This window comes from Cynara cardunculus, assembly GCF_001531365.2.
Source record: "Cynara cardunculus var. scolymus isolate 2C chromosome LG 2, CcrdV1, whole genome shotgun sequence".
NCBI classification, from domain to species: domain Eukaryota; kingdom Viridiplantae; phylum Streptophyta; class Magnoliopsida; order Asterales; family Asteraceae; genus Cynara; species Cynara cardunculus.
Window position 1 is genome coordinate 68187076 of NC_037529.1, and position 14621 is coordinate 68201696.

The following is a 14621-nucleotide window of genomic DNA, read 5'->3' on the forward strand; positions in this document are numbered from 1 at the left end:
TCAATGTAATTAAAATATTCCTTATCTAGAGAAAGTGTGGAAAATATATGTACTTATGTTCTTTTGTTCGATGTTGATAATTAATAGTTGAAATTAACCTRCTTGAGTTATTTCCACTGTGACAGTGTGTATAAATGGGAGTCTATATTRGAGATTTATATTGATGCTCAGACATTTGGACTGAAAGCTGCTAGCTCAGCAGCTGTTAGTAATGCCAATTTGGCAATTTCTTGGTTAGAAGCTACATTTCCTGAGTTGGCTCCACAAGCAGCGGAAGGCAGGAATCAACCTGCACTAAAATCCCATCGTTATGCTTTATTTGATGCATCTGTTTCATTGCAGGTATCCCTCTTAACTGTTCATAGTTTTTGAATGGCCCATATCAAGATAATTGATTATTTATGCAAACTATAATTTTTGGTATGGCATTCACAGGCATTTGACATAACCTAAAATCCTTGCCATGGCTAAGTTTAGTTGTTGTTTTGGGAAGGTAGCTTCCTCAATAGTTGATGATCATAAAGGTATTGAAATTTATATATAATTCATGCTTCAAGTAGCGTTTCTTCAACTCTTTTTCCACTTACACTTGTGTGATGCTAATATTTTTGTTTGAAATTTTCAGCAAACAATTGGGGGAACCACCTTGATGTTAGTAGAGGTAAGTAAGGGGCTGTTCGGTAAGGGCTGTTTGAGCCATATAACAGATATGGCTGATTCGCACAGCCATATCTTTGCGTTCGGTAAGGGCTTAATCACCGTGGCTGATTCGCACAACTATGTAACCACACTTATGTACTCAGGCATTATTTTTTCCCCAACTACCCCCACCTTATGTAATCAGCCTCTTTCTCTCTCTCTAAATTCTTAGAGATCCTTCCAACAAATAATTTCTTCAGTTAAACATCAGTAATCTCTAATTGAAATCCTACGTCAATTAAACGATCTAATGGAATTGTTTATTTCGTTTCTTCTTTCAATTTTTTGGATCAGATTGTTAATTCTATAAGAAATCTATGAAGAAATTCTGTTTTTAGTCGGAGACTGGATTCGTTAAATGGAGAATCTAATGACGGAATGTGCGAGAGGTTAAGAAAAACGATGCCAGAATTAGCGCATGATTGTCAATTTAGTGGCGGCGATACGACGACATCTTACTCATTGTCATCAAATGGATCAGTTTCGTCGAGTGGATTTCGGTCTAAGCATCGGGATGATGTTAGCTGCAATCAGCTCCAGAAGGTTCATAATTAGATTTAATTTTGTTGTTTTAGATATGTATTTGTTTGTTTTGATAACTCATTTGGATAAATGATTTGGCATTTCCATAGAACAACTTCACTGTGTTTTTGGATCTTATTGAATTTTTCATTTTTGCTGCTTATTTAGGGGCCATTTACTCAAAGGCTTACCCGGTAAGTACTTACCGATAGGAGTCAACACTATAATTTATTTTTCTGGGTAAGATTGTAGTGCATCAAACCAATATAGTATGCAACAATTTACCTGGTAAGCCCTTACCTGGGTAAGAGTCGTCACTCTCACTTACTGGGTAAGACTCTCAATCCTTTCACCACTCCTACCGAGTAAGATTCTCCAATCTTTTACCTCTCTAAACCGGTAAGATTCTAAACCCTTACCATGTTAATCCGGTAACGAAAATTACCCAGTAAACACTTATCGAGTAAACAGCCCCTTAGATCCATAGTTGCGAGAATGCTTCTCATGGTTAATCAGCTAACATATCGTTTTGACATCTACTATTGGGAAAAGTAGCTTCAACTTTTATATAGGATGAAGAAGAGACTGTTTAGATAGTTAGGACTTGTAACCAGTATAAACAATGGTGTTGTGGCAATAAAATGGGTACTCGTATGCTAGCGGTGGAGGCATTTACAATGGCTGTTGTGACATGTAGACATATCAGAACTGCAAAACGTGTTTCTTACAGTCGAGCTTCTGACAATAATTCTCTTGATCCTTTTGAGTTGTCCCTTAACCTCATATCCCAGAGTCAACATCACATTGTTGTGTCTCATAAAGCAATCTTGAGTCCAATACGGTATTAGATGAGAAGTGTTTGCATTTCAAGATTACATTCAAATAAGTTTGTCGCAGTTATAAAGCAACCTATTTTTCTGTAGAGATTAAAACTATTTTGGAGTGTAACATATCAGAAGTGATTATTTCCTCTGTAAGCAAAATTCCAACGAGGAGGCCACCCCAAAGGACGAAAAGTTGAAGGTCATTGGTTTTTTTTGGAGTGGGGGAGGAAGATGGTTGGGGCTGTGGTGTACTTCCTGGAAATGCAATGTTTGAACAATCTGTTATTAACTCTATGTTAAGTCAAAGTTGTGAGGAAGGTTGAAAGCATTGAGTTTTTACTGCATGCATACAGAGAGGAGGTGGTCAATGCTACCAAAATGTTTGATATTTTAAATTGTATCCAAACTATGATGTTGACTTGTTTTTATTATAAGAAATTATTAATGTTGTTTTGATTATAACATTTAACTCAAATATTAATCAAGTTATCTTTATATAAAAAACGTTTAAATTGATATTTTTTTTATAATTATAAGTAATTTATTCAACATTTTCATCAAACTGATATTTTTTAGACAAAAATAGAGACTGGGGGTAAAATGGTCATTTCTAACATTCGGACTGTTTAATCAGCACAACATCCGAATAACAACTTATCTGTTAATATACAAACAACTATATTCATACATGTTTTAACATAAAATGAACCGAACAACTCTAAGACCACCTGCTAAGATCATTTAGATAGCATTTGGTACACATATGTGATTTGATCAGGAGTTGCTATTCAGGCCTGTTTGATGTTTGTAAATTGATCTGGATTAAATATTCTGCTTTTTGATTGAAATAGACATTTTTACAATTGTGGAGGTCAGTGGTTTTATTGTTTAGGATTAGATTAGAGAAACTACATTCGTACTCTAAAATAGAGTTTTGCTTAACTCCAACCAACCTGCAACGATAACTTAATTTTGGCGGTCCATGCCTCCTGTTCAAACGACATAAATGTTGTGTGCTTGGAGATGAGTTGGTTTTGGTGTCCATGCCCTACTGATTTGTGTAAATGACTTCAATTGGAACAATAACTCTTATTTATTCAAAATGTATTAATATGTAAAAAAACTAAGAGCACCTCATATCATTTAAAAAGACTTTTCTCGCGAAAACACAAAAAGCCTCAAAATCGTTTACATTTACGACGTCCGCCGCATTGCGCGGGTACACAACTAGTATATATATAACATGTACAAGTATCGCACTCCCCGTTCTGTCCTGTACCCGTATATATATATTATTTATTTATGTTAAATCAGTAAATAGTAACTTCTGTTTCAATATATTTTGGATATTACTCAATATGTTTTGGTACATGTGACGTTAATTTTTTTAGTTTAAATTTAATTTCTTTTAGTTTTCGATTTATTAATTATTATATGATGATGTATATTTTTTGTATTAAATCAGATTTCTTTTGATTTTAAGTTTATTTGAAAAATGTGAGATTTAAACATGTGTAACGTTACACACATTTGATTTAATAAAAACTTACACAAATGGAAAACTCTGTTGGGGATGAGGATGAGGATGTGATTAAATTTCCCGATAGGGACGTGGACAAAGATGGGGGACCGGGGATGGGGATTGGGGTACCCGCCTCATTACCATGCCTAGATGAGAAACATAACCTCGTTAGTATTGATATTCAATTATGATTGATCCAGGATGTACATCTATTCTTAACCTTCTCATGATAACTTTATTTCTCATTGAAATCCAACCATAATATATATATATATATATATATCTTTTGTATTATATGTATTAAAAGATAATAAATTATTACAGAAACTTCAAATATTTACATAAGTTTTCAACTATAAAGTTGGTATTTATGGTTTTTTTCTTTTTCAAAAATTCAATGTTTCTCACCTACTAAAATTAAATAAACTAATAATATATAAATACAAAGTTTGAATTTTTATTTGAGATTTATACAATAAATTATATCAACAATAGACTATAAATTTTTATTATCTTGAACGCATTTTTTTCAAGTTATTTAAAAATAAAATAATAATAATAATAATATTGAAAATAGAAATCATCTACATTGTCTTAAGTAAATGGAACATTTTCTAAATAAATAATGAACATAAATTTATTTATTTTATCATAATAATGATTGCAAAAAGAATGTGCACTTAGCCTTGTATTTGGGGTTGGATTCACGTGAGATCACTTTATTTTCGTGACACCAACTTTTTATACTTTAAACTTCATAGCAGAATGTTGTGAAGGTAAAGAAAAGGCAAACCTTCATAGCAAAAACACTGTGAAGGTTATCTTCACAGCGTTTTGTTGTGAAGTTTCAAGTGTAAAAAATGGTTTCACGGGTCTCATGAAAACATGTTGGTCTCACGTGATCCCAAGTCTTGTACGGGTTAGGTTCACGTTTGTTTTCGTGAGACCCGCGAGATCACTTTTTTACACTTGAAATTTCACAACAAAACGTTGCGAAGGTAAAAAAAAACCGAACCTTCACAGCAAAAAACACGGTAAAAGTTACCTTCATAACGTTTTACTGTGATGTTTCAAGTATAAAAAAGTGGTCTCACGGGTTTCACAAAAACAAATTGGTTTCTATATAGGAAAAGAGGGTTACGAGTGGGGATATATATATATATATATATAGAGAGAGAGAGAGAGAGAGAGAGATCTATTTCAAAATTAGAATATTGAACTTATTGAAGTGAATTAAATACTCAACACAATTTACAAATTTACCCTTCTACTTATTTTAAAAAATCATAATAATTATCCTGAATGATTGTTTATGTTAGAATTCACGGTTACCACAAACTAAATAGTTCTCATTTTATTAGCCCTCTCTCTCTCTATATATATATATATATGTATATATATATATATATATATGTATATATATATATATATATATATATATATATATATATATATACCCCATAGTTATAAAAACAATACACAGAGTAGGGAAAGAATAGGAGGCATCTTGTAGGCCGGCTTGACTTGTTAATTGTTACATGCATTTGGTGAACAAGTCTATGAATTCCAATTTCATTAATAGTTTAATCACACCCATTTTAGGGATCTTAGCTTCACTCCTAAAACCTATATTTCAAATATTAATTTAAATAATATTTCCAAATATTAATTTAAATAATATTTCCAAAATTAATTTTAAATAACATTTCCAACAATTATTAATCCTTCATTTTCTCATTATTTTTTATCCCTAATAATAATGACAAGAGTTTCTGATAACGTGTTTTATATTTCAAGAAACCATATAATAACAATAAAGAATCAACTCACAAGTGAAAAAAAAAAGTCATATGTTACCCATTAACTCTTCCACCAATCAAGTTTCGACATGTGTAAGAGTATAAGGTCATTACGTAACTGTAAGGGTGATCACGTAAATGAAATGATAGTGAGAGAGAAAAAAAATGACATGTCAACAATTTGTTGGGGTGAACAATGAGGGAATAGAGAAGGGGTACCGGGTGGGATATGTTGTGTGTGTTTGGTTTGGTAAAAATTTACCACTTTGAATACTCCCAACATCAAAACAACAGATTCCTATCATAGTTTACAGTTTTATCGGTGTCGTTTATATGACGTGACAACAGAATAACGATATATGATATAATTGAGTTTGTTGACGAAGCGTGTAGATAGGCGAATGCGAATACAACATTTGTATAAAAAAAATAGGCAAGAATCAATGATTCATAGGATGAGAACAAAACCCACGTGATCATATCCTAAATCTTTGTTTGTATGGTGTTTTGTTTACACAAACTTACAAGTCACAAGTCAAGTGATGGACTCCATCCAACAATCTCCCATCTTCTATGTTCTTGCCAAAACCAAAGGAATAAAGTGTCCTTTTCAAACCCTTAATTGGACCCTTTTAAATTCAACAAAAAATATCTCAAAGCAGTTAAGCGGGCATTTGGATAGAGATATTAAGCAGTAATTAATGAGACTTGTAATAATAAAAAACTAATTGGTTTTATAAAATATAACGGATCCATTTACCAAGCAGTCTAAATTTTCATTCCATGTTAAATTAGGAAACAAAAATCCATTCCCCTGCACAAAAAGCCCCTAAGATAGTTGCCAACAATAACTACCAAGCCCTCGTTACTTATATTGGAGTCTCACATCAGCTGAACACAGTCCCTTTAACCTCTATATATGTTAGAACCTCCTCTATTTTCAAAGGGTTCTTAAAGAGCGATCTGAAAGGGATCCATATATCTCACATGGTATCAGAACAGGGGTTCACCACCAAAGAGTTTTACACAGTCTTTAACCTTTATATACGTTGGAACCTCTTAAAAAGCTATTTTAGAGGATGACAAAGAAAACAGAAAGGACATAGCAATTCAATCAAAGGGGAATGCCAAGGGTATAACTGTAAATTCATAGTGTGGTTGGAGGACAAGGTCCCTGGTTTTGGGGACATTAGAGATGAAAAGGGACCAATTTTATCCATGCTACAATGCACATGCTCCCTCATTAGTCAAAAGGGAAGGAAATAAGGAAAAGATAAAGAAAAAGCTGGCTCTTTGGCTTTTTCTCTACCCATACATCCTTGGCTTCTAATATATTGATATTAAGATATTAAGTCATGTATGGATAAAATTGTTTGTGGATTAATCTGTCTGTATAGACTGAGAAAGTATTTGTTTAGAATGATTTTCTATAGATGAAAGGAACATTAATTGATGGGGCTAAGTTTCGGATTTTTTTTGGCTTTCTTCATAAAGCCCCCCTTTAGAAGCTTACTGAATAAGCCACTTTCTATATCATTAAGCAACTACCAAACAATTATGTATAGATGACCGAATAAGCTGTAAGTTCCATTAAGCTTGTTAAGTTGTTAACAAACAGGTCCGTAGTTCTTATTTCCTTTTTCTCACACTTTTGAACAAGCCAAGGATCTTCACAGAAACAACTGTTTTCATCATTTGGGATAGATGTCATGTATATGTATATCCCCATACCTTGCTTTCTTATAAGATATACTGGATTTTTTTGATCTAAGAGGTAGCAAATCTTTGAGGTATCATTTGGGATATCTGTAAGCAAAAGCTAGATGCTGCTAAGAAGAAGAGAGACAATGGGATCAATTATTGACAACAAGTCAAGGTTGCATGGATTAATTAATCAACCATCTGACTTATATGCCATCCTTAAAATAAGGGGAACAAAGCTTGCTATGCTTCTAAGAAACAAACTTCATGATGGTATTTCATTAAATTAAAAAAAAATCTAAAGCAAACCAAACTAATCCAGTATATCTCACTCAAAAATAGAGTATGGGAGTAGAACGTACGTAAACCTGCCATCTATCCCGAAGACCAGAACGACTATTTACATAAAGACCCTGACTTGTATCAAGTGTAAGCAAACATGTAGAAGGAACAACGAGTGCTAATACAATGTAGGTAACTTACCAGGGTTTCTTTAGTAGGGGATCACGTGAGAACATGAACCTTTCCTCCACCAATGTTCACAAATACCTTCATCTACCGGTGGAATATCCCATCTGTCATGAGTTCAGTTCCAGTTGTCCATAACAGTTGTGGCCACTGAGTTTATCAGGGATGATGTCTTACAGTTGCAATTTACAGGGATTAGTCTGGGCATAGCCCGTGACACCCTTCCAAAAAAAATACTTTCGTCTACCTTCATTTACCTAAATGTACCACCATGACTCAAATTTTAACAAATTCGTGCATGTGAAGGTGATTGAAGGTATGTGAAAGTTCGTGTTTTTTGTTTGTCATCAGATGAAGGTAGTTAAGGTAGATAAAGGTCCACGTTTTTTGTGGGCCGTAAGATAAGAAAACAACTGATCCAAAGAATGAGGAGTGTTCTCCCAATTTTCACATGATCACAACCCTTCTTTAGTAACATAAAGTATTTCAAGTCTACTGAAAAATGCATCAGATTATGTTTCTCAACAAAACAAAACTTCAAAACTACATCAAGAAAAGGGTCCAACCCTGTATCCAAACTACCTGTTCTAACACCATATCTCTCGAGTTTGGGAGGGAAAAAAAGCCAACAGAAAACACAATAGAAATCACTTCTGTTAGATGACTTTTGGGTCCCCTAATCATCAAAATCAGAAGCCAAAGCTTCAGCTTCTCAGGCATAAATATGATACCCAATTGCTGCTAGAAGTGCAACAATGGCAGTAGCAACAGCAGCAGCATAATAATAATAAATGTAGTTAGTCGACTTCTTACGCTTAAATATCACCTTTGAAATAGATTCTGGTCCTTTAGCTCTAACTCTCCTTCTGGTTGCATTAACCTTTGGTTCAATCTTAACGTTTTCTTCAGCCTTTACTGGCTCTGGAGCTTCTGCAGGTGCTGCAACCTCCATTGTCGCTTCCAGAGGCTCGGGAGCAGGTGCTGAAGCTTGCATTTTCTTCTTTGCTTTCTTCTCACGCTCCTGCAAAAATTCACATGGAATCCGTCACTTCAATGTTCAACTAAAACTACTCAAATCAAAAAAAGTTGAAGCACGAAATGAGGGGAAAGTTCAAATGAGAACCATAAATATTTCGAGAACCTGGGGAACCAACTATTTCTATGTATTATTCATGATGAATATCCTTTGAATAATCATGCATGTCATGCATTTTCATAATTCATCATATCATGTATCTTCATCATGAATACCATGCATTCAATCAAGAATATCATGTATTTTTTTCATCATCCTGAATAAAGCATGAATGGTTGGTTCCAAAGTTCTCAAAAATATATATGGTTCTCATTTAAATTTGCGCCCCATGAAATGAATGTAATTTCCTTGAGCTTCTTCTCGGCTTCCTTCTCAGCTTTTATTTTGGCTTTTGCTGCAGCTTTCTCCTCCAGCTTCTTCTTCCTTTCCAAAGCCTGTTTCGCTTTTGCCATTTCCTCCTCCCGTATTATCTCCTTGAGCTTTGCCACATCAACTTCTTTCGTTTTCATGGGCTTTTTCTCCAACCCAAAAACCTCCTCTTCTTCTGCGTCCTTTAAACCCTTTATTTTACCATCTGTTTCTTTCTGGTTTTTACGGTTTTTCCCATTCTCAACACCTTGTTGTAAGGGTGCAATGGGTTCTTCCTTTAGTTTCATCATGACCTCCGTTTCCACTGGAACCGCCTGTGAAACCAACGGCTTCTCCTCAGGGTTCTTCATCCGCCCATCTTTACTTAGCTGTCGAATGTCAAGTGACTGCAAAATTCTTCTCTCATAATCTTCCCTGAAGGATTTGCTAGTATTCCATTGAGAAATGAACTTGCCAACCTAACTTACAGATAACTGAACATCAATAACGAGCTTGATAATGACGGGTTTTAATTACAATCAGTACCAAGCGAAAAAACAAACCTCTACAAAAGAAAGCTCTTTAAGGGCAGAAACATCCTTATTTGCAGCCAGGTTTCTTGCCTCATTCAATAGCGACCGGTTTTGGTAAAAACAACTATTCTGCAAAAAATTTAAGATATACACTAGTCAAAAACATTATACAGTCAGAACTATTAGTAACTAAAAATAAGAGAATACATATCAACGTACCCCCTCTTCACGCTTATTTCTCAACTCACGAATTTTTTCATAAACTTTATCCCTTTTTCCTGTCACCAACCGCAGTTCTTCCTCTAACGAATTAATAACGTTATCTATAGCCTCCTTTTCAGCCTCGAGTGTTTTAACCTTTGCCTTAATAGCCTCTTGATCTTTGCGGACCCCATCAAGACCAACGCCTATAAGCTACAATGAAGAGGAAATTAAAGTAATAATTAACATGAGATACTTGGGTGATGACAATTATGATATGCAAAGTATCATGGACTTCACAGTTACCAATTCCAAAGCTGATGAGCTGACAAACTCCAAAAAACAGCTATATAAGCTTTTGGAATGAGTGTCCTCACCTTCACCTGATCTTGGATCGAATCTTTTTCACCCACAGATTTCTGAATTTCAGCTCTAATTGCAGCATTTGCAATGACTTTATCCCTTGTACCTTCAAGTTGTTTGATTTCTCTAATAATTTTCTTTTCCTCGGTTAGGTTAATACTTTCATGTTGAATGCGGTATTGCAAACTCTTGATCTGCACAGTAAAAGGAGAAAAGAAGAGTGAGAAACAACTTAGAGAGTTCATTTGAGCCATGGATCATGATTACATTCTTGATATGTTTCAGGGATGCGTTTCTAAACGCCATCATACTGCAAATTTCTAATAAAAAATATCAATCATAAAAGAGAGTAAAACCCATCATGAAAATCAAAGGTAACTGGGAGTGAATGGCAAACATGAACATAAAAAACGTAGATGAACTTTAAAAAATGAAAAATAGCATGGCCTTATATGTGAAATGCATACTATAATTCATTAAGAAATGAGAATCAGAGCTTAGAAAAAGAACAGACAGGGCTTACAAGCAGGCGTTTATAATTTTTTATCTTAAAAACCAATGAATACCATCATTATATTAAAAGACAGGCCTTACAACATCATTGAGCTCTTCCTCAGATGAGCATATGAAAGTTTTATTATCTCTGTTTCCATTGCTTGGGGCACGCAATTTTCCCAATGCCTGCTGCAGAGGTTCGATTTCTTTTCTCTTATCATCCATGATCGTCCTGAAATGTTTTCTCTCTTCACCTAGAGCCTTCAGTTGACTTATTACTTGTGCTCGTTCAGTCTAAAAATCAACGAATAGTAAATTACTTCACGAAATCATTGAGACAATCATTGTGAATATAAGCTCAAGAGTCTGTTATTTTCTTCTTACCCTCTGTGCCCTGAGCTTCTCAGTAATTGGATTACGAGCCTGGTTGAGCTTTGTAAGCTCTTTATCAGCCTGATCCAATTTAGATTTCAGGTTCTGATCTTCAACTGATCGGTACTTCACAAAATAAACATAATGGAACTTCTTTTCTTCAGGCCACTCATCAACTGCATCCTTAGGAAAGTTGATCTCAGGAGTTTTACTTTTTTCTACTAGAACTGCCCCGTTCCCATGAGCACCAAAAGATATGGGTTCGTTTATCCCCATGCCTCCATTAAGACTGCTCTCTATCTTCCCATTTTCAACAGAAACATGGGCCAACTCAGACTCGACACCATTAACACCCATGACTATTTAAAACTCAATAATGTAAACAACCTTTAGACCCCGAAACCTGAAGCAAAATGGTAAACAATACATCAGCTGCAGAAGGCAAACTAAAATAATGAATCACTCAATTTAATAATTGGATTTAAACTGCATAAGTTTCTTAAACACCAATTAACAAAAGGGATTGGTACTTTATAACAACCAACAAATGAGCCTCTCCTAAGTGGTTGATAGGCAAGAAACACACACACACACACACACACATAATGGATAACCAAAATTAAAAAATATCTAGAATCAGTTTTGTTTCGAATTAGGGGAGATCAATAACTTTAATATATGCTTCTTAATCTTCTGTCATATTAGTGAGGTACATCAATGGAAGAAATACAAATAAGTAAATATACAATCAGGCAAGTTAATCATTCCCAACAAAACAAGATTCATAACCATTTACAAAGGAATCAAGGTACAGACATCCTTAGAAATCTTTGCACACAATCAACTACAACTACAAGGATAATTCAAATAAACGCATTCGAATTTGCATACATTACGTACATCAAGACCAAAGAAAATAAAAAATGACAAAAAATTTCTTGATGCAAATATGACGAGAAACCAAGATTATAAATTTGAAATCCATTACAGTTTTAAACATCGAGAATCCAAAATTCAATAGGCCTGGATCAAGAATTGACAGGAAATAAATCTAAAGTGCACGAAAGCGACGTGATCGATAGGGATCAAACGAGGAATCACATAAAAGGGGACAATTCGAAAGAATATAGTAAAAATCTATAGAGAAAGAGGAGAAGGTACAACAATGGCGGATTGCTTACCAGAAACTGGAAACGAGATGAAGAGTGATTTGAGATTAGAAGCGGTTAGCGAGGTCTAATAGACCGATAGATCTCTCTCCGTCTAGAGTATGAGAGTAGAAATACAGCGTTAACGCTTCATACCAATACGTATTCATACATACATTCTATAAAAAAGTACATATACATACATTCGTACATTCCATGAAAGTCCTTTTCAACTTTTTATAAATTAGAAGAATTTAATTTCTTAAAAAACTCCTTATTATGGATTTAACACCGGTATAAGTGGTTTATCCAAACATTCAAAAATGTTTATTACCAATTTCATACCGCAATAAGTCAATAAGTTGTTTTTAGAAGCAATTCCAAACAGACAACAACCATAAGAATAAATGAAAATGATACTGTATTTTATGCCAAATCATTTATCCCCTATATTATTTTGGCACACTTTATTTAATAAACACTAGTATGGGAACCGCGTGTTGCGCGGTAGTATGAATATTTTGATTAATGATCTGAAGATTGTCTATATAAATATATATTAATTGTTAATATAATCATCAACAAATCATATTCAAATAATTCGAAAAAGTTAAATAAAATATAGTTAGTGAAATTTTAATACATATATATATATATATATATATATAGGGAGAGATTTGTTTAATAATAAAGTTGTAAAACTAAATAAAATGAGTAATAATAACGACGGGAAATAATTAAAAAATTTGACACAAACTCAAGAATAAAAAATATTCCACATAAAGATATGTTTCCTTCAAAGGATGATGTACATGTATCATTTTTCATCCTCAACACACACCTTGACTTTAAAAACACAATAGTGAATGAACCAATCATACGATATGAAAAAAATTACATACCAAACTTAAAGACTTCAAATCTTTATAACCCAATAAATAAAATTATAATGCAATCAAAATCACAACATGAACATACATAAAATTATAATACGACTAAACTTACGATAATAACATACTTAAAAATATAATCCAATCAAAATCTTGATACAAACATAAATAACATTCTAATACACTCTAAATTACAAAACAAACTTGCATAAAATCCTCACCTTAGATCATAATCATAAATTCCCACAACCCAAACTTGAAAACTTCAAATTTTCAAGACTTGATATATAAACATTAAAGAACTCGAAAACCTGCAAACCAAAAAACGTTCAACATAAGTAAAAATTACATAGTGAACTTGAATATTTTAAATTTTCACCTAATACATAAGAGTTATATTGCAAACAAAAATCACAATACAAACATAAATAAAATTATAATTCAATCAAAATCATGAAACAAATCAATATAAAATTATTACATTATATTGCAACTAAAAAATCAAATATTGAATTTGAAGACTTCTTCAAATCTTCATGACATAATGCATAAAAACTATAATGCAATCTAAATAACGATACAAACACACATAAAATTAAGGGAGAAGTGGAAAAAAAAAAAACCTATGAATATTATTGATAGTAAGATAGAAGAAAAAACAAAGAGAAAGAAAATAAATTTAGAGATGTATAGGATTCAGATAAAATTTGAGAGGGTGTGAGAGATGAAGATGAATAAATAGTTGTTTTTATATATAAAAATAAATGATTGATTGGAAAAAATGAATGGTTTGGAGTTATGTCATTAGAATTAATATAGAATGAGATGGATGGTTTGGAATTGAATGCAAACATTTAAGAAAAAAACATAAATTGACAAAAAATGAAAAGGCTTTAGAAGAGGCCACCTCAGACATTAATTAAAAAAAATCTCTAAAATCCCAACAAAATTAAAAAGAATTGCATACTCGGATTAATCGTCTCGAAATAAACCTGAAAAAAAATGTAACCATTAAAAATGGACATGTTGAAGTTTGGTGATGCTACATAAAAAATTATAACAAAAAAAAACTTTAAAATCTCAATAGAAGTCAAAAGAAATGCATACACACATTAGTTTTCTCAAAGTATACTTGAAAAAAGATTATCATTACAAAAACATGTTGAAGTTTGTTAAGACTACATCATGGTTGGTAGTACTTTCAAGATTCCATCATCAGATCATTAATCGAACCATTGTTACCATGAAAACTCTAAAAATATTGTCAAGAACAAACACTCTGTTTCATTAAGAAAACTTGGGACAATTTATAGAAGAGAAAAGTAAAAAAAACAAAATTCTAAAATCCTAACAAAAATAAAAAGGAACGCATACCTGAATTAGTCTTCTCGAAATAAACTTGAAAATATATTTGTTGAAAACTAACAATTTATGAAATGAAAAACAAATCAAGTGATGAAGATGGAGAAAAATAGATTGAATGATGAACAATTCATGAAGAAGAGTTAGGGAAAATAAAATGATTATGTTAAATGCAAACATAAATGAATAATCAATGTTTATAAAAATTTTAAAAAAAAGATTAAAGAATGATGAATGAAAAAAAGATAAATAAGTTTTTAACCTTTAGGAGAAGCTAAGTCATCAACTTTGGTTTCTCCTTTAATATATATATATATATATATATATATATATATATA

At 32.8% G+C, this 14621-nt stretch overlaps 1 protein-coding gene across 1 annotated transcript; it reads right to left on the reverse strand.

Moving 5' to 3' along the window:
* Positions 1-8032: 8032 nt before the first annotated feature.
* LOC112507560 (proton pump-interactor 1-like) lies at positions 8033-12114 on the reverse strand. Its single transcript, XM_025112200.1, has 8 exons — positions 12065-12114; positions 10896-11286; positions 10611-10805; positions 10031-10210; positions 9672-9866; positions 9483-9581; positions 8920-9398; positions 8033-8560 (listed from the first exon to the last, which is right to left on the reverse strand). The coding sequence occupies exons 2-8, from the start codon at positions 11238-11240 to the stop codon at positions 8248-8250; spliced, it is 1806 nt and encodes a 601-aa protein (XP_024967968.1). The 5' UTR covers positions 11241-11286; positions 12065-12114; the 3' UTR covers positions 8033-8247.
* Between the last annotated feature and the right edge of the window lie 2507 nt (positions 12115-14621).

Excerpts from the sequence above, each read along its gene's own strand:
- LOC112507560 (XM_025112200.1), bottom strand. The coding sequence starts at position 11,240 with ATGGGTGTTAATGGTGTCGAGTCTGAGTTGGCCCATGTTTCTGTTGAA. Across the intron at positions 10,211-10,610 it reads AGGAAGAGCTCAATGATGTT|ATCAAGAGTTTGCAATACCG; the intron begins GTAAGGCCTGTC and ends TTTACTGTGCAG. Across the intron at positions 9,399-9,482 it reads AAGAGCTTTCTTTTGTAGAG|GTTGGCAAGTTCATTTCTCA; the intron begins GTTTGTTTTTTC and ends TCTGTAAGTTAG.